General features: G+C 39.3%; 1 protein-coding gene across 3 annotated transcripts in view; it reads left to right on the forward strand.

Moving 5' to 3' along the window:
* The window catches only part of LOC117406666 (trafficking protein particle complex subunit 10-like), a 153,373-nt gene that overhangs the window by 128,286 nt on the left and 3,397 nt on the right, over nt 1–21,690 (forward strand). For all 3 annotated transcript variants that reach the window (XM_034010877.2, XM_059028754.1, XM_059028753.1), the window contains 4 exons: nt 915–1,015; nt 2,724–2,850; nt 11,370–11,540; nt 11,884–12,061. In XM_034010877.2, the coding sequence (XP_033866768.2) occupies nt 915–1,015; nt 2,724–2,850; nt 11,370–11,540; nt 11,884–12,061 (577 nt within the window). The remainder of the gene's footprint in view (nt 1–914; nt 1,016–2,723; nt 2,851–11,369; nt 11,541–11,883; nt 12,062–21,690) is intronic.

Here is a 21,690-nt window from a genome sequence, read left to right on the forward strand (position 1 = left end):
CCCAGAAATCGACCCACTGTCTCCTTTGGTTCTCCATATCAGGAGGCAGGGATCCACTGATGATAGATGCCTTGGCACACCAGTGGCCGAGACAACTGGCCACTGGCCCTGATGCAGCTCCTGAGCAGCCAGTCATGGATACTGCCCAAGCGCCACAACCTGCTCAATCAGACGCGGGGGACCTTATGGCATCCCGACCCATTGAGCCTGCATCTCTGGCTCTGCCCCCTGAACGGCTGCATTTGAACGTGGGTCTGCATGTGGGTCTGTCCAATAGGGTTGTTGACATCCTGCAAAATGCCAGATCAGCGTCCACACATTCCCAGTGCGGGTACAAGTAGGGCGTCTGTCAGACGTGGTGCCTGCCACCGGGGTTCAACCCCACGACCTGTCCCATGGCAGTAATACTGCAATTTTTGCAGGATCTGTTTGACGAGGGGAACAATTTTTTGTCTGCTATGGGGCAAAGTCCCATGGTCAAGCCCTGTCTAAACAGAGGCTTGGGTCAAGCCCTGTCTAAACAGAGGCTTGGGTGTGCTGACCCATTCGGTAATGGTTACATTTCGTACTTGAAAGGGAACGTTAGGTTATTATCATAACCCTGGTTCCCTGAAATAGAACTGTAACAATTAACCTTCAAGGTCGCTGCGTCCATGATTGCAGCAGGCTTGAAGGAAAAATGATGCTGAGGTCTGTGATCATTTTATGCCCTCGGGGGCAGGCCATGACTGTGTCACAAGCTCTGTGAGCAGCTTTGATATATTTATTCAGGTTTCAGGTCTTAAAGAGGTTAGTACCCATTCGGTAATGTTACATTTCTATTTCAGGGAAGCAGGGTTATGATAATAACCTAACGTTTTTTTTTTTACCTAAGTATTGATGTGCTTATAACAGGGGTTTGGTTCTTTTTCTAGATGTCTATTGACTGCCCATGGTCTATTTATTCTACAATTATTGCCTTGACGTTCTACAACCCCTTTAAAGCTGCGCAGTCCTTGCTATCTGCTGGAAAGAGGTGACGCATGCCCATTGATTATGAGTGCAGTTCTTTTACACAGAGACAATAATTATTGCATGATACAGAAGCTTGGTTTGAGTGATCATTAAGTGTCAAGACCATGTAGTCCAGTAAGACAATACATTCCAGAAATATATTTCTTGGAATGTCTCTCGCTCTTCTCTTTGCTTTTTTAGATGGGTATATCAGTCCTAGACTGGATTGAAAGGTTAGAAAGACATTTTGTTCATGTTTTTTTACATTAAGTCCACCCACAGAAAACAGTTTAATAAAAGGGAATGGAGATACAACGAACAATTGAGATTAATGGTTATTTTTGCAAGACTCAAAATAGTCTTGCTGTTAACCAGCGATAAACTTGAGAGAGGAATGTTTTTGTATTAAATTATACAACTGGACACTGCTATCCCATTGTTTTCTATGGAGTTTAACCATTCTATTAACTCAGTAATGGAAAAGTTGATGCCAATTAACAATACCTGTATTAAAATCACTGATTACTGATGAAGCATTTCACAGGGACAGTCAAGCCCTGCTCTCAACTTTCAGTGGACAACAATGATTATTTCAAGAGAGATAAAAAATAAATACCTTTTAAAAAGTTGTTGAATAATGTAATAATGAAACTCCCTTGTTCAAATAATTGACTCATGACCTCCATTATTACTATGTAACGTGCCACAGCAATGCCATTATCATTTTAAGTAACAGCTACTTTAATTTAGGGAGATATGTCAGTTAAACAGACAAACTTCCATTTAAATTTCTTTAGTGAATGTCAACACCCAGGATCTAACCTACAAAGCTAATAGCACAGGATTCAGTGCTGAAGAAAATCCACACATTCACTGTAGTAGTGGGTGGAATGATTTTAAACATTTGACAAAACATTAATAGGAAACATAAATAAGATTATAATTAATTTAAAACATGAATAAGATTATAATGTTATGTTCTAAATCTGAAGTCCATTAAATATTTATGATTTTCCCAAGTTTTTAAATACATTTTGAAACATGCTCTTTTTATTTATGTATAGAAAGGGGTAATATTTAAACACCATAATGTTTAAATGTTAAACATATTAAACCAGTCATTAGTTAGTCGATAAATCTTTGCCTCACATAACCCTACAGTATATAAAAGGATTACATATTATGGTTGTGTGTTTTATTTTTTAATGGTATTTTTTTCTATTAATAAACAACATTTACTGATCACTTCTTGATATTGAAGTGCTGCACTTGCAGTACATCCGAGTCTTGGAGCAGCATTTGTTACTGAAAGGTTCAAAGAGTTTTACAAGACCTCAAATTCCCAGAAGCTTCATGCTTTAACACTCCTCAGCAACCAGTCACTGCTTTTCTGTGACTCCTTTTTTCTGTCTCTGCCATCCTTCATGGGACCTCTTGAGGTAGAAAATGCAGGGAAGCTTCAGAAATGTGGCATTGAAATATCTTTAAGAAAGACTATTTTTTCATGAGTGGAAAAAATACCATAAAAAAATAATACTGTAATGTCTGTAGGTCTCATGTTGTCCTCTATAAAAGACACAGTGAAGGTTATACTGTATATATTATATGCCTAAGATTGGACTTTTTTTGTTTAGATATACATACTTTAAATGTTAAACCACACAAGATAAAGGTTAAACCTCACAACTGTACTGTATTGAGACACTAACCCTGTCCTTTCTTTTTCACAGGAAATACATACAGGTGTGCCTGCAGAATATGTCAGAAGTAAGCTTTCATTTGTTAGACCACAACCTGACAGAAAGCTTGAAGTGCCCAAACATTGAGCTGGTGTCTATGAATGTTAAAACTCGCCAGGTAAAGACTCAAACCTTTGAAGGGAGCTGGTGTTGAACGATTATTACTTTTGAAAATAATTTGATATTTGTAAAAAAAAAAAAAAAAAAAAATTGTGATTTGTAATTAACAATTGTGAGATTGTATGAAATACAAAAGTCTTGCTCTCTGGCCCCCAGGTAGTATGAACGTTCCGGTACATTCTGCAACTTTAAACTTGAATTACTGAGCCTACACAACTCCTGACCACATAATATTGTAACAGTAGGTTTCTGTGACACAGTTTACTGGTCTCTTGCGCCCTGCCAGACTGAATTACATATAACAAACCCATTCACAAAAATGTCAACAGTGTTGTAAACTGGCAAAAATCGCTCAGTGAGAAAGAAGTATTAGTAATAATACTAAATTCAGACTCTGATTTAAATTCAAATACATACAATTCTTACACTGAATCAGATGTCAGTGAGTGTGTCAGTGAAGACATAAGTGAAGAATATTTATCATCAACATCAAGTAACAGTGAAGAGGCGGCGCCAAGCACTGTGCATTGCTCCATGCTTCAAGGAGTATCATACACTGAAGCATTAGACTCTCCCACTCCCTCCGCCCCCACCACCTGTTTACCTGGATATGATTTATTCATGTCTCTCTCTCTCGCTCTCTCTCTCTCACCCACCCTTTTTTTGTTAGGACGTGTTGTTGTGGTTGTTCCACCCCATTGTTTATTGCCTTTATTTTTTAGTCAAAACCTTTCCCTATGACTAAATAAATAAATATATTTATTTGTTTTATTTATTTACGGTAAAAATGATCTGTCTGTATTTCATCAGTATTCATTACATACATACAAACATAGCTTTCAGCTTGTTTGTATGCTGTACTTGTAATAATCAAGTGCATGCAGAAGACAGAAAAAAAAGAAAAATTCACTCCCGTAGGACCGGCAGTGCATTTTAGAACTCACTACTCAAAGGGTTAAAGGATCCCAGGGTGTCAGCTTGAACAACATTACTGGGGAGTTGTTTCCAAATTCCCACAATTCTCTGTGTAAAAAAGTGCCTCCTATTTTCTGTTTTGAATACCCCTTTGTCTAATCTCCACTTGTGACCCCTGGTCCTTGTTTCTTTTTTCAGGTTGAAAAGTCCCTTTGGTCGACATCATCAATACCTTTTAGAATTTTGAATGCTTGAATCAGATCGCAGCGTAGACTTCTTTGTTCAAGACTGAATAGATTCAATTTTTTTAGCCTGTCTGCATATGACATGCCTTGGCAACCCGGAATAAATCTGGTCACTCTTCTTTGCACTCTTTCTATAGCAGAAATATCCTTTTTGTAGCAAGGTGACCAGAGCTGAACACAGTATTCTAGATGACATCTTACTAATGCATTGTAAAGTTTTAACATTACTTCCCTTGATTTAAATTCAACACTTTTCACTATATATCCAAGCATCTTGTTGGCCTTTTTTATAGCTTCCCCACATTGTCTAGATGAAGACATTTCTCAGTCAACATAAACTCTTAGGTCTTTTCATAAATTCCTCCTTCAATTTCAGTATCTCCCATATGATATTTATAATGCACATTTTTATTGCCTGCGTGCAGTACCTTACACTTTCCTCTATTAAATGTAATTTGCCATACTGTCTAGATTATTTTGGATGACCTTTGCTGCTGCATCAGTGTTTGCTACTCCTCCTATTTTTATGTAAATAGTACCCTGAAAAACAGATTGTATGTAATTTGTTATTCTGCCTTGTTTATTGACTGTATTGATTTATTATCTAAATTAGGAAAAGTTAAAACAAGAAACTATTGTGGGTTTGTATAATAGTAATATTTTTTAAATAATGCATTTGCACTGAAGCACTCAACACAAAGCTAAATACAGAAGCGACTCTTCTCATTCACCATAAGCATAGTAGTATGGACCAGTCCATCTAATGAACTGGACATAATCAGCAATTTACTGTAACTGTTCACTAGGGCACAATCTCTTAGTAGTTTATAGATGCACATTATTTCCCTGCAGCCTTTTAAAGAAATAAACAAGCCTGCCCTCATAGATAATTACCTATTAACATTTACTTAATAACTAAAGTAAGGCTGCAGACAGAGATTTCTTTAACATAGTTTTTTAGCAGATATCTTGGTATAATGTGAAAATACAAAAATAACTGCACTTTTGAGACCTATATAGTGAATGGATGTGCATGTCAGGGGACATTTGTGGTTCCCTCTCATAATGTCATCATTTTTCCTTTCACTGACCTGAGAGAGAGAGATCTACGAACAGATAAGTACACATAGTGTTATTTCTGATTTGTTCGCTTGTGTCATATCACTTATTGCAATTGTTTTACGTGTTTTAGTAAAAATTTATTTCACGTACTGTGCACTCAGCCGTGGTGGTTCGATAGTCCCTCAGTAGCCTTGTGCTCCGCGCGAAGCTGGCAGCTCTGCTGCCCGTTCCCTGGGATCGAATGCCTTAAGCCAGGTACTGGTGCTCTCTCGTAAGCTGCTAGTTGAAGTGTAAAATAAAATTGTGTTTTTTTTTTATTATAAAAAACATATTAAAATAATGGTAACTGTTTGTTTACTGTTTTATGTGAGAACAAATTGTTTTCTCTGTTGTATTTTCTGCTTTTTTCACAGAAATACTAATGCGGCGGCTAGGCTCAGCTGTCCAGCGTTTGACAGAGAGGCGCGCTGGGTCAAGCTGCTTGCAGCTTTTTCCACAGTGTCTATGTACCACATTAAGATCTGCTTGCGAGATAGTATGAAGACTGTTAGGGCTCTAGCAGTAGGCTTTCCTTGGGTTTTGATCTGTGGTTAGCCAAAAAGCTTTATAGGTGGGCATCCCTATCTCGCTCCTGTGGCAACTGTAGGTCCCAGACCTGCTTCTGTTCTCGCCGGTACGTTGTAAAATGAAGAAGGTTACCTTTCCGATTCAGTAGCAGTTGCTCAGCTCTGCTTCAGGTCTGATTGCTCGCAGTCTTTCCCACAGTGTTTCGTTGCCGCTCTGATCTGTACTTGCAGTACCATTGCGAAGGCTGTCATGGCTGACAGCAGGCCTCCTCCAGTCTTAGGGCTGTGTTGTGTTAAGCCAGAAGCTATACAGGTGGGCATCCCTGCATACTGCTTCTTTGGTAACTGTAGGTCACTGATCTACTACCGTTCTTAGTGAACGAGGTTACTGTAATGGTAGTGGACCGTGCTCTGCACCGTACCATACTGTGTGCACCGTTCTTATACCGTGCACCGTACTGTACTGTACCATACACTGTACAGTGTGTACCATACACCCGTACCAGGGGTACTGTGCGCTCAGCTCAGAAGGAGAGAGCTGTATCCTCTCATGAGAGCTTTGTGCCTACGGATGATAGAAGACCACCACAAAGGAGACCGGCTTCACGGTCTTCATCTCCTTCTCCTTCCCCTTCCCCTCTTCTGATTTCCCCTCCTAAGAAAAGGTAGAGAAAGAGCCACCGGTCTCATAGATCGGAGAGCTCTGAGCAGCTGGATAAGCTCTGGGAAGCGGTCTCCCAACAGGGAAACATGTTAGCAGAGCTGTTGCGCGACCGCACTGCTACACCTGCTCCCTCTGTGTCATTACAGTCACAGGGAGGAGTACATGCGGAGTGGCAGCAAGAGGATCTGCTGTCTATCGCTGCTTCTGAGGATCAGGAGTTCCCCTCTGAGGAGGGTGACTCAGATGGCACAACACCAGTAGTGCATATGTCATTTTCAGCTGAGCTTTTGCCACTGATAAAAAGGGCTACGGATGTTTTGAATGTTCCATGGCCTGTAGATAACAAACAGAAACACTCAGCTGGTGTTTTTGCTGCACGGCTGGGTAATTTATAACAGCATCTTGGTTACCAGAGCTGTTTGTTGAAGTCTCTTTCACCGAGTCACAGACCCACACCACAGCAGCTCAAGAAACTGCGGCTGGTGAATAAGAACCTGCTCCGTATTTCAAAATTCAGTGGGCAGGTAGTGGGTAGGAATGTAGCTGCAAGACGTCCGCTCTATCTGTCTGTCAGGCGCACATAGCGTATGGTGACAAGGCACCATTGCTGGATGCTCCCATTACTCCAGGACACACTTTTGGTAGTGCGGGAGTCTAAGAAGGAACTGGTGAGTCTGCTTCCAAAGAGGCCGCCTCCAGTACGTAGACCGGCGCCAAACTGGAGACCAAGGTTCCAGCAGCCTCAGAGACCGGCAGAGCCGGCTCCTGCTAAAGCCTGAGGGGTTTCCACATACCGACCCGCGCTGTGCAAAGGGGGAACTTCAATAAATTCCGCCATCAAGCGCAAAGGCAAAGTAGCAGCCCTAGCAATGTGCTGCCACAGGCCCAGGGCCCCTTTTAAGGGAGTCACCTGGAGTACTGGCGTCAATGCACCTCAGACACCTGGGTGCTCAATACTGTACAGACCGGTTATTCTCTGCAATTCAAACGTGGTCCTTTTCCATTTCGGGGCGTGACTACAACATTAGTCATGGATCCGCAAGACGCATTGGTATTTTCTCAGGAGGTGACAACCCTGCTGCAAAAGTGGGCTACAGTGGCTCTCAAAAGTATTCACCCACCCCCCCCTGGACTTTTCCACATTTTATTGTGTTACAACATGGAATCAAAATGGATTTAATTAGGAGTTTTTGCCACTGATCAACACAAAAAAGTCCATAATGTCAAAGTAAAACATCAAATTTACAAATTGTTCTAAATTAATTACAAATACAAAACAGAAAATAATTGATTGCATAAGTGTTCACCCCCTTGAGTCAATATTTGGTAGAGGCACCTTTGGCAGCAATTACAGCCATGAGTTTATTTGGATAAGTCTCTACCAGCTTTGCACATCTGGACACTGCAATTTTTGCCTATTCTTCTTTGCAAAATTGCTCAAGCTCCGTCAAGTTGGATGGGGACATTTGGTGAACAGTAATTTTCAACTCTTTCCACATATTCTCAATTGGATTGAGGTCCGGGCTTTGACTGGGCCACTCCAGGAAATTGACCTTTTTGTTTTTAAGCCACTCCAGTGTGGCTTTGGCTGTATGTTTGGGGTTATTGTCCTGCTGGAAGATGAATCTTCTCCCAAGTCCCAGGTCTCTTGCAGACTTCAGCAGGTTTTCCTCCAGGATTTCTCTGTACTTTGCTGCATCCATTTTGCCCTCTAGCTTCACGAGCTTTCCAGGCCCTGACGCAGAGAAGCATCCCCATAGCATGATGCTGCCACCACCATGCTTCACGGTAGGGATGATGTCAAACATAGCGCTTAGCGTTGAGGCCAAAAAGCTCTATTTTGGTCTCATCAGACCATAGAATCTTCTTCCACTTGGTCTCAGAGTCTCCCACATGCCTTCTGGCAAACTCTAGCCGAGATTTGATGTGAGTTTTTTTCAACAATGGCTTTCTTTTTGCCACTCTCCCATAAGGACAGTTTTGTGAAGCACCCGGGCTATTGTTGCCGTATGCACAGTGTCTCTCAGCTCAACCGTGGAAGACTTTAACTCTTTTAGAGTTGCCATAGGCCTCTTGGTGGCCTCCCTGACTAGTGCCCTTCTCGCCCGGATACTCAGTTTTTGAGGATGGCCTGTTCTAGACAGATTCACTGTTGTGCCATATTCTCTCCATTTCTTAATAATGGACTTTACTGTGCTCCGGGGGATATTCAATGCCTTGGAAATGTTCTTGTATCCTACCCCTGATTGGTGCTTTTGAAGAACCTTATTCCAGATTTGCTTTGAATGTTCCTTTGTCTTTATGATGTAGTTTTTGTTAGGAAATGTATTAACCAACTGTGGGACCTCCCAGAGACAGGTGTATTTAATCTGAAATCATGTGAAACACCTTAATTGCACACAGGTGGACTCCATTCAACTAATGATGTGACTTCTAAAGACAATTGGTTGCACCAGAGCTTATTTAGGTGTGTGTGGCAATGTGCCCCGTCCCTGTGTGCATTTGTGTGTATGCGTGCGTGTGTAAATGTTGGTGTATAGATTGGTACACGGGATATAAACGGGTCTGTGTTTCACGTGTATTTAAAAAGTGTAGATTTGTATTTAGGCACGAGGAGAGCACAAATCACTTCACGTGCTGGTTAAATGTAATATGTGAGCACGGGGTTGCACAGAATTAATTCACGTGCTGGGATTCAAGTGAATAATTAATTAGTAATTGAATCCCAGCACAATAGTATATATAGACGCACATTTCTTGCACTCAGGGTTGGGTGTTCGGAAGAGGAGAACGGGTGAGAGAGAGAGGAGTAAAAGTAAAGTAAAATCGTAAAGATAAGTGTTTGTACTCACCGTGTTTGTTTGTCTCCGTGCACCGTTTGTTAAGTGTTTAGTCCGTTTTGTATGTCTATTTATTTTGGCGTGTAGTGCCGTGTCCAGTGTTTTTGTGCTGTTTTCAACCCTTTTATTTGTTAATAAACGCTGAGTGCAGCCATTGCACTCAGCTCATCATCACCACCGTCTCTGTCTGTGTATTCCTCTCTGGTCTGACGCCACCCACTCTGGCCGTCTTTGTGACAGTGTGTCATAGCAAAGGGGGTGAATACTTATGCAATCAATTATTTTCTGTTTTATATTTGTAATAAATTTAGAACAATTTGTAGATTTTATTTTTCACTTTGACATTATGGACTTTTTTTGTGTTGATCAGTGGCAAAAACTCCTAATTAAATCCATTTTGATTCCATGTTGTAACACAATAAAATGTGGAAAAGTCCAAGGGGGGTGAATACTTTTGAGAGCCACTGTATTTGCACAGTTCATCCTCTTCACTTGGAAGAATGCTTTTACTCCAGGTACTTCCTGGTGCCCAAACGGGATGGTGGCCTCAGACCAATCCTCGATCTTAGACAGGTCAACCCTGCAATTTCCATTGCGACAGCTTTGGTATGTCTACCCATTAGGTAATGGTTACATTTTGTACTTGAAAGGGAACGTTAGGTTATTATCATAATCCTGGTTCCCTGAAATAGAAATGTAACCATTAACCTTCAAGGTCGCTGCGTCTTTTGCAGCAGTCTTGAGCGAACAACCACGGCTAAGTGCACAGTATGTGAAGTAAATGTTTACTAATACATGTAAAATAATTGCAATAAGTGGTATGACACAAGTGAACAATCAGATATAACATTATGTGTACTTATCTGTTTGTAGATCTCGCTCTCTCAGGTCGGTGAAAGGAAAATGATGACATTTTGAGTGACTGCATTCTCGTATGCCCTCGGGGGTGGGCACAACTGTGTCAAGGGCACTACGTGCAGATTTGGAATATCGATTCAGGTTTGACAGTTTCAAAGGATTAATATCCATGAGGTATTAATCTATTTCAGAGAACCAGGATTATGAAAATAACCTAACGATTTATTTTCTTATCTACTGTCACTTTGAGTAGTATGAATGTACCAGTACGTTCACTGCTCTCTGGTCTCCAGGGAGTACGAACGTACCGGTACGTTCTGCAACTTTAAACTTGAATTACTGAGCCTACAAAACCCCTGATCACATAGTATTGTAACACTAGGTTTCTGTAACACCTTTTATTGATCTCTTGTGCCCTCTGCCAGATATTGACTGAATTACATATAATAAACCAGTCACAAAATGTCAACAGTGTTTGTAAACCAGCGAAAATCGCACAGTGAGAAAGAAGTATTAGTAATAATACTGAATTCAGATTTAAATTCAAATTTACTCAAACATACAATTCTTCCACTGAATCGGATGTCAGCGAGTGTGTTAGTGAAGCCATAAGCGAAGAATATTTATCATCAACATCAAGTGACATTATTTATTTACGGTAAAAATGATTTGTCTGTATTTCGTCAGTATTCATTACATACATACAAACATATAGCTTTCAGCTTGTTTGTACACTGTATCGTAATAATCAAGCGCATGCAGAAGACAGAAAAAAAAAAACTCCTGTAGGACCGGCAGGGTTAAGGGGTATCCCTAAATAAATAAATACATACAGTTATAGTATATCAGTACAGTACAGCAATATAGCAATTCACTATATTGAAATCCTCCCATAAATCCATGTGTATGCTGTATGCGGGTTTAAAAGTCATGTCGTATGCAGACAGGCTAAAAGAATTTAATCTATTCAGTCTTGAACAAAGAAGACTACGCCGTGATCTGATTCAGGCATTCAAAATCCTAAAAGGTGTAGACAATGTTGACCCAGGGGACTTTTTTTACCTGAAAAAAGAAACAAGGACCAGGGGTCAGAAATGGAGTTTAGATAAAGGGGCATTCAGAACAGAAAATAGGAGGCACTTTTTTACACAGAGAATTGTGAGGGTCTGGAACCAACTCCCCAGTAATGTTGTTGAAGCTGACACCCTGGGATTCTTCAAGAAGCTGCTTGATGAGATTCTGGGGTCAATAAGCTACTCACAACCAAACAAGCAAGATGGGCCGAATGGCCTCCTCTCATTTGTAAACTTTCTTATGTTCTTTCTTAAGGATTATCAGATTAGTAACATATCTGCTTTCTCCTCCAGCATGTCTACAGAAAGCAGTCAGTATTCTGCCTGTGGGAAATTAAGTGGACCAAAGAACTTCCTTCCAGTCTGCAGTGTCGGTTTTCTGTCAACTTCTCTCCTGCAATCAGTGAAGAGGAATCCACCTCTTTTAAACCCTACGCCTATGAATTTCAGCTGGAAAACATTGTTGTGAGTACCACATGTCGTCTAGGGCAGCTTTAACAGGGTAAACATAAGAATATAAGAAAGTTATAAACGAGAGGGCTTTTTGACCCATCTGTGGATGTTCAGTTTGTACCAGCTGACTCGCTTTCCTAAGTCTGTTGCCACTCAATTTTTTTTACATTTTAACATTTAAATTTAATTTGCCATATTTCAGTCCAGTAATGGGGATTAATCCCTTTTGGATTTCCTGGACGTCCGCATACGTGTCAGCCACGCCAACAGCTCCAACTTTTACAAAATTGATTTTAGTAATATTATCTGATGCCAGTACCGCTTTTTGATTCCCCACTATGTTCTCCACTCACAGACTCTGTATAACGTAAAAGCAGAGATCTACCCAGTGCTGGGAGCAGAGCACTGCAGAACTGGTTCCCTCTGCTCTCTAGACGTTTCTATCACACGGCTTTCTGACCTCACAGAAGCAGATCAGGATGAATCTCTGACAGAATCTGATGGAATGTGCACAACCAAGCTCATGTACGAAGGTAAAATTAATGCAAATTATTCAGATATGTACACCTGTTTTAAGGGAGGCAACAACACACACTGGAATTTCTGGAAAGTCAGGGAAAATTAAAGGGAAATTTTACGAATTCTAGTTGTGGTCATGGAATATCAGAGAAAATCATGTAAGAGTTTATTGCAGAAGTTGCGTAGCCCTGTGTGAAAATGCCTTTTTTTTTTTTCTCCCCACTATTCAGGTTATACATTTTCCCGGCACATTTATTATCGGGCTTTCATTGGTTTTCTGCTGTAGTGTTACTATGGTTACCTGTTAGCACGTGTTTGTGTTTCACATCAGTTGTATATGTCATTTGTAGCCGCTGACAAAGTGAGTAGGCTTTACCTAGCCACGCTAAGAGCAGCAAGCATCAAGCTCGTTTGGAAAGGCGATTGTAAAGAAATATCTCAAAACATGGACATAACACAGTTTCTTAGCAGCAGTGCAACTGAGGTGGTTGATTTAAGACCCAAGGCTTTAGACAGGGAGTCAGCGGCTACAAAAAGTCCACACCCGGTACTGTAACTTTGAAAAAATCAAGAAGTGACGGCGCTCGAGGTCTCGGTTTGTCGACAAATAAGGCGTTGGAAGCAGAGATTCTCTGGTGCTTGAAACTTACTGGGTCACATTGGTCCTATAAGTCAGCAGAGTCTACAGGTAAGTCCACATTATTTGTATAATTTTTCATTTTGTTGAACCAGTTTTTATTAAAATCCAGATCGCTGTATATAGTGAAAGGGCGTGACATTGCTCAAGTGCGAGCTCCGATTAAAGTTTTTTTTTTTTAAATGTAACTTTATTTGAATTGTCAGTAGCCTGCAGTGCTGGCTTAAAAAATGCCTATGCGGCAAAATTCATTAACTTGTATAGCTAACGTTTTAAAAGTCATTGTATATTGTACTGTGGGATTAGAGTAAAACACGCCTTAGGGCAAATAAGGACCTTTTTATTTTTTTGTGTTACATGGTCCCCATGTGTTGCTACAACTGTTTACGTAAGGTGTGTGTATTATTTTAACTTTTGTTTTACATTTTGACCACTTTTTTAAACTTTTAAATTGCATTCCCTGCCTCAAGATGGCTTCCCATGTTACCTGAATGGACCTCTCAGAACTACATTTCCCAATCTGCTTGATCTATTTTTTACTATTAGTTTAATCCAGAAAAGCTTTTGATTTTAACTATAATCACAAGACCAGACTTAGTTTTCTTTTGACAGTAACGTTATGCAATTAATAAACTACTGTGATTATTTTTTCATTTCTACATATTTTTTTGTAGGAGAATTTCAAAGAATGTTTCCAGACAGTGAAATAGCTAGCAAATTCCAATGTGGAGAAAAAAAATCAGCATACTTGACTGTTTTCGATATTGCGCCGTACTTCAAGTCACTGCTATCTAAGAGAATAAGCAGTCAGGACTCAGGATATGTTTTACTTTTTGATGAAAGCTTGAACATTCACCTAAGAATCTGGGATAATGATACTGTAGTTACACACTACCTCACTTCAGAATTTATGGGGCATGCTACAGCAGAGGACATGGTAGAAGCTTTCCACAAGTCAACAGAAGGACTGAACCGGAAATATTTACTTCAGCTTTCAATGGATGGGCCCAGTGTTAATTGGGAGTTCCACAACCTGATTCAAATGGAACTTGAATGAGATGTGAATTCAGTACTACTTAATTTAGGAAGTTGTGGGTTGCACATTTTACATGGGGCATTGAAGAAAGGAGCAGATTCTACAGGTTGGAAGGTAGATCCGTTTTTAAGTAGTGCTTATTGGTTACTGAAAGACTCCTCTGCTCATCGTGAAGATTATGCTAAAGCCACAGAGGTAACCAAGCCACTCATTCCACTGAAGTTCTGTAAAACAAGATGGGTGGAAAATGTGCCAGTGACAGAGAGGATTATTAAAATAATGCCAGACTTAAAGAACTTTGTAGATGCAGTGGAGTCTGGAAAAATCCCAAACCCTGCTACAAAGTCATACAGTACTGTCAAGGAAGGGTTAGGGTTATCAATTGATGCCTGCCAATCTTGCATTTCACCTCTCGTTTGCAAAAGAAGTGACCGGATACCAGACAGAGAAACCAATGGTTCCATTTATTGTAGGACATCTCTTTTAATATGATTACATCAATCATGCACAGGTTCATTAACCCTTTGAGTAGTGAGTTCTAAAATGCACTTCCGGTCCTACTGGAGTCAGTTTTTTTTTCTGTCTACTGCATGCGCTTGATTATTAAGAGTACAGCTTACAAACAAGCTGAAAGCTATATGTTTGTATCTATGTAATGAACACTGACGAAATACAGACAAATCATTTTTACCGTAAATAAATAAAGCAAATAAATATGTTTTATTTTGTCACAGGGAAAGGTTTTGACTAAAAAATAACAGGTAGTCAATAAACAATAAACAACGGGTGGAACAGCCACAACAACACGTCCTTAAAAAAAAAAAAAGCTGAACTAGAGGGAGAGAGCAAGCAAGAAAGAGAGAGAGAGAGACACACACGAATAAATCATATCTGGGTAAACAGGTTGTGGGGGCGGAGGGAGTGAGAGTGTCTAATGCTTCAGCGTATGATACTCCTGAAGCATGGAGCAACGCACAGAGCTTGGCGCTGCCTCTTCACTGTTGCTTGATGTTGATGGTAAATACTCGCTGACATCTGATTCAGTGTAAGAATTGTATGTATTTGAATTTAAATCGGAATCTGAATTAAGTATTATTTCTAATACTTCTTTCTCACTGAGCAATTTTCGCCAGTTTACAGATATCGCTGTCATTTTTGTGATGGTTTTTATTGTATTAATTCAGTCAATATCTAGAAGAGGGCGCAAGAGACCAATAAAAGGTGTTACAGAAACCTAGTGTTACAATATCTTGTTATCAGAAGTTTTTTAGGCTCGGTAATTCAAGTTTAAAGTTGCAGAACGTACCGGTACGTTCGTACTACTCAAAGGGTTAAGGGAGATGTGATTGCTGAAGCCCACTCTGTGTCCAACTTGATGAGCATTGATGTTGCTGACAAAAAACTCCACTGCCATCCACACAAAATCGATGTTGGGTTTACAGCAGAGAAGAAGAAGACACAAAATATAGATGTTGGGTTTACAGCAGAGAAGATAATGAAGGACCTGGTAGCGAATAAGAAAATAAGTGAAAAGAGAGTACTGTATTACTTCGAATTAACACTTTGCTCAGATGTCAGCTTTTTAGTAGACGCCAACCTCGAATAAACGCCGCTCTCAATAAAGAAACGTAAAGGTTCTTTTCTACCCCTGCTCAAAAAATAAATAAAGAAATGCGCAACTCTGGCTATGTACATGACATCCCCAAAGAGACTGCAACCTCAATCCAGCTGGTAATACAAACTAATGTACACCCACTTTAGTAAGCAAACGTTATTTTATAGTACAGTCCTGACAGACAACCCAAGATGAACTACTTACAGCACAGCAGTCCTTCATGTCCCTTTTTTTCCAGCAGAGTTCAGTGCCAGCACAGCAAGGGATAAAACAAGGGCTGTCTGTTTACCTCGTCGTCAGATGGGGGGGGTGAAAACTTAAACTCAGAGGAACTTAGAGTTTTGCCGATCACTATAAGCGCTATCCGAAAGCAGGCTGAAGATATCTTCTTGTAAGGGGTTTAGTTGTTTTGTTTTTTATTCAATTGGAATTTTACTCAGTCCTGTACAATTATATATATGATTTGATTATATAAGTGATTTGATTGGCTCTCGTAATGCTTTATTTGCATATCTCCCTACAACCCATTTGTTTTTTAATTTATTGCTTTCACTCACCTTAACTCGAAAGCTACTTGTTTTTACTTACTCTCCTGAGCCTTTCCGAAGTCAAAATACAGTTGCGCTGTACTGATGAGCCCCAAAAAGGGCGAAACATGTATGCAGCTACTGTATTATGACTTTTAAAACGCTGTGAATGTAGAAGCCGTTAGGCAACTTTCACGCGATTCGATTGGCTCTTGTAATCCTTTATTTGCATATCTCCCTACAACCCATTTGTTTTTGAATGTATTGCTTTCACTCACCTTAACTCGAAAGCTACTTGTTTTTGTTATATATATATATATATATATATATATATATATATATATATATATATATAAATATATATATATAAAAACATATATAAACTTGCTTACTATCTATGAGAAGATTTAGTTTTGGTCTACAGAGGTCTTAGAGAAATTACAAACAAGCAGGTAAATTACAGTGAGAAAAAAAATAAAATAAACGAGTAGGATATATTTCAGTTTGAACAGAAATCAAACCGATATTCAGAGGTAATGTTTTTCGTTAAGAAAAACAACTGCATCACACGCAGCTACCGTTCTTTCTCTTCTTCTTGTCCTGCCCCATAGCAACCAATACACACTCCTGATTCGCTGGTACAGTACTCCCCTGACCTCCCAACTCCCACCTAATAGTCTCTCGTTAACTGTCAGTAAATGTACTGTATTCAAGCCCCGAAAACACACAAGGCGCCATTTCTAAAATGCCTTAAATCATTTTATAAAATATTATTATTATTATTATTATTATTATTATTATTATTATTATTATTATTATTTATTTCTTAGCAGACGCCCTTATCCAGGGCGACTTACAATCGCAAGCAAATACAAATACATTCAAGTGTTACAATACAAGTCATACAATAAGAGCAAGAAATACAATATTTTTTGCATCATTTGTAAAGCATAGTATTATTAATAAAGGCCACCCTCGTATAATCGCTGCCCTCGTTTAAGGGCTGCAGTCATTTTTTATCAATTTAAAATAAACGGCGGGGCACCAAATTGAAGTAATACGGTACTTGAATTTAGGATGGAGAGTAAAGAGTGCTTGCTGTCAGTTGTGCTGAAGTTGCAGGATAAGTCTCCCCTACAATACACATTGGTGCGCAAAAAGGCATGCTTGGATCCACGTGAAATGGCCAAAGATCAGGAATCTTGAGTGAAAAAGCTCAAAAAGGTACTGCAAACGCTTGTTGATACAAAACGTGTTGATGAGAACAGCTGTGATGATGATGATCTCAGGTAGTACAGGCTGTGTGTATTAGTGACATTGTGACCAGTAGAAAAGCAGAATTTACAGATTTTGATTATACTAAATGTAGGGTGGATACCCTCTTCTATGAAGCAATGGCATTTGACAAGCTGTGGAAAATTGAGCAGGTCCTGCTGCTTCTGTCTCATGGAAATGCCTCAGTTGAGAGAGGCTTTTCAGTGAATCGTCAGATTGAGGTTGAGAATCTTGAAGAAAAGACCTACGTAGCCCAGCGCCTTGGATGTGACCATCTTAACTCGGTTGGAGGGATCCAGAATGTGGTGATTACCAAGGCCCTCTTACTGTCTGCAGCTGGTGCCAGACAAAAGTACCATAAGTACCTAGATGAGCAGAAGAGGCTAAAGGAAAATGAAAGCAAGACACTGAAGAGAAAATCACTTGTGGGTGAAATTGATTAAAAAATAAAATAAAAATAAAAAACGCATTGAGAACGATGCACATGCTCATGAAGTCAGCTGATGAATTTGCATTGAAGGCTGAAAGCACAGGAAAGCTGACCTTAATAGCAAATTCAAACTGCTTGCGCTGATCCGCTAAGGATAAACTTGAACACCTGGGACATGTAAAAGAACTACATGAAAAGCTCAAAGAACTTAACATGTAAAAAAAAACATTTGTATGTCAGGATTTCAATTTCCAGTATTGTCATAAAGTGCATGTTGTCAGACTTGACATTGACATGTTATTGACAATCAGTATACATTCTTTGGGGTTTATTTGAAAAAATAAAGAAACCAGTTTTGTTTTTTGAAAAAAAAAGTTTTTCCTTTACTCCATTCTACTTTACAGTAACATTTCATCATTGTTAAAACAAGGTTAGACCATAAGAACATAAGAAAGTTTACAAACGAGAGGAGGCCATTCAGCCCATCTTGCTTGTTTGGTTGTTAGTAGCTTATTGATCCCAGAATCTCATCAAGCAGCTTCTTGAAGGATCCCAGGGTGTCAGCTTCAACAACATTACTGGGGAGTTGGTTCCAGACCCTCACAATTCTCTGTGCAAAAAAGTGCCTCCTATGTTCTGAATGCCCCTTTATCTAATCTCCATTTGTGACCCCTGGTCTGAACTGAACAGATTCAATTCTTTTAGCCTGTCTGCATACGACATGCCTTTTAATCCTTTGCGGTCCTATGTTGGGCCTGGTCCGACATTGCAATTATTCCTATCCGGTCCAATGTCGGACTCTGTCCGACATCATCAAAAAGACACAAAAAACGGGTTTCTAGTCGTTTTTTCTCCGGAAAAAGCTGAGAAAACCATTCAATGGCCGAGTGGGAGCGACAGGAGCCGAGACAAGCCCGGAAAAAATAAATAAATAAAAGGGCGTATCTCATGATTAGTCATACTTGCCCCTGGGATCAGATAGGGGCGGTCATAAGGAAACAAGCTGCCTGTGACTGCATCAGCGCTCAGAGAATATCACGGACATTTGCAGAGCTTTTTTCAGATGTTATAGTAAGAAAATAATGACTTGGATCGCATTATTGAGGCGTTTGGTGATAAAACGAGTGATCAGGAGATGATTGATCAGTATGTACTGATCTATTTATTTCTTAGCATATTTGAAAGCTATAGCGAACGAAAGGGTGGGGCGGGGCTGGAGATGCCTAGTGAGTGCTTTGTTGATATGCAGGGCCTTTTAAACCTGTTTGACTGTGGAAAAAAAAAACTTTTAAACAGCGCGTCTAAAATTAACTGCGCGTGTGAAAATAATGTGGACCTGACGCGTCTGACACGCAATTAATAAATGGACTGCAGAGGGTTAAACCCAGGATACTTCTGGTTGCTCTTCTTTGCACTCTTTCTAGAGCAGCAATATCCTTTTTGTAACGAGGTGACCAGAACTGAACACAATATTCTAGGTGAGGTATCCGAGCATCTTGTTGGCCTTTTTTATAGCTTCCCCACATTGTCTAGATGAAGACATAAACTCCTAGGTCTTTTTCATAGTTCCCGTCTTTAATTTCAGTATCTCCCATATGATATTTTTAATGCACATTTTTATTGCCTGCATGCAATACTTTACACTTTTCTCTATTAAATGTCATTTGCCATGTGTCTGCCCAGTTCTGAATGCTGTCTAGATAATTTTGAATGACTTTTGCTGCTGCAATAGTGTTTGCCACTCCTCCTATTTTTGTGTCATCTGCAAATTTAACAAGTTTGCTTACTATACCAGTATCTAAATCATTAATGTAGATTAGGAATAGCAGAGGACCTAATACTGATCCCTGTGGTACACCACTGGTTACCTTGCTCCATTTTGAGGTTTCTCCTCTAATCAGTACTTTCTGTTTTCTACCTGTTAACCACTCCCTAATCCATGTGCATGCATGTCCTTGAATCCTTACTGCGTTCAGTTTGAGAATTAATCTTTTATGTGGGACTTTGTCAAAAGCTTTCTGGAAATCTAAATAAACCATGTGGTATGCTTTGCAATTATCCATTGTCAATGTTGCATCCTCAAAAAAGTCAAGCAGGTTAGTTAGACACGATCTCCCTTTCCTAAAACCATGCTGACTGTCTCCCAGGATATTGTTACCATATAGGTAATTTTCCATTTTAGATCTTATTATAGTTTACATAAGTTTACATATAATAGAAGTCAGGCTTATTGGTCTGTAGTTACCTGGTTCGGTTTTGTCTCCCTTTTTGTGGATCGGTATTACGTTTGCAATTTTCCAGTCTGTCGGTACAACCCCTGTGTCAAGAGACTGTTGCATGATCCTGGTTAGCGGTTTGTAAATAACTTCTTTCATTTCTTTGCATAGTTCTTAGGGAATACAGAATGCAGGTTGTATATTATGGATTGTTTTTTAATTCTGATTTTGTCTTGTGGTCATAAATCTAAAATATAATTTCAGTTCCCTGCAGTTTTTTAATCTTTTTACTTGATCTAATAATTAGAATGCGCTAAACAGCAGCACAATGTTTGTACAGTTTTGTTTTATTTGTTCCATTTGTTCTGTGTTCACTGATTTAGTGTCTGGGTAGCAAATCCGGTCACTCAGTCCAATGAAGGTCATGGGAAGTATGTCCCTTGATGAGTAAAAAGGTTGAAATTTTAAAAAATGATCATGGAAAGTCAGGGAAAAGTCATGGAATTCTGCATTCCCTAAGAACCATGTTCTAAATCCCCACTATAGCTTAAAGGATGTTTAGAATATTATTAGTATTGTGAATGAAAGTTATTTAATAAATAATTACAGCTAAGACATTAGGGTTTTAAATTAGATAGGTGAAGACAGGCTATTAGATTATTTTAATTCAAAATGCTCGATCAGAAACTGTTATTATGGCTGAAAATTGTTCCCTATTCACAAAGCTTTAACTCTTGTTATTTAACGTCTGTTTTAATGACGTAGATTAGTTTTGATATTTGCTTCACACATGCAGTATTTTTTATAATCTCTGGTGAGCACTTTTTTCCTTGCTGTGGGGGGCTTACTCGACTTAGTTTATGTCTGTGAGTTATTATACAGATAATTAACTGGATACATAATTTTATTTAAAAGACTAAGAACTTTGAAACTTAACACAATTTAAAATAGTTTGCATTATGTGAGACAGTACAGAAAAAATCGCAATTACAATGTTCTGTACTAGGTGTTATAACGCGACTGTAACCAAAGTGATCAGTTTAAACTTGTAACTTTAAAACAGTAAGTTGGTTTTCAGGAAATTAGGTGTTGTGGAGCTTAATTGTTCTTATTCTGTGCTGAGTGCCAATTCTTTTTTTTTTTTTTTTCAAACTTTTTCAACTAGGGTGAAAAAAATGGGAGCGTGTTAAACATATGTGCTTTAACATTCTGTTGCATGCTATTTTGCCATTTTTATGTTCACTAGTTTGTCCCGAGGGTGTTGTGTTTGCTAACATTTCTGTGTACCTGTTTGTGAGAAGTGGCTTACCTTCAGTCAGACTCAGAATCATCTTCGTTTGTGGATGGGAGATTTTTCAGGTGGCCGATGGGCAAATGGACCTCCTCTTGTTTGTAATATTTCTTATGTTACAAAAAGTAAAAGTCACATGTTGCATAACACCTCCATGAATCTATACTGTTCAAATATTTTAGAAAGAAACAAGTAAACACAGAACATAAGAAAGTTTACAAACGAGAGGAGGCCATTCGGCCCATATTGCTCTCGTTTGGTTGTTAGTAGCTTATTGATCCCAGAAACTCATCAAGCAGCTTCTTGAAAGATCCCAGGGTGTCAGCTTCAACAACATTACTGGGGAGTTGGTTCCAGATTCCCATGATTCTCTGTGTAAAAAAAGAGTATAATGCAGAACTAGACTAGCCTGATTTGATTCATATATACTATAAAGCATTTATTTTTAAACGAACACAGTAATGTGTTACAATAGGGAATACACACAAACTTTGTATTCTTTAATTTGAAACACTATGGGCCCCATTTAGCAACGTTCGCAAACCCTTAAGGGAATCGCGAAACACTTTTGCGAACAGTTAGCGCACCAGAGGAGGCCATTCGGCCCATCATACTC

Source organism: Acipenser ruthenus, chromosome 8 (genome assembly GCF_902713425.1).
Source record: "Acipenser ruthenus chromosome 8, fAciRut3.2 maternal haplotype, whole genome shotgun sequence".
In the NCBI taxonomy this organism is placed as follows: Eukaryota; Metazoa; Chordata; class Actinopteri; order Acipenseriformes; family Acipenseridae; genus Acipenser; species Acipenser ruthenus.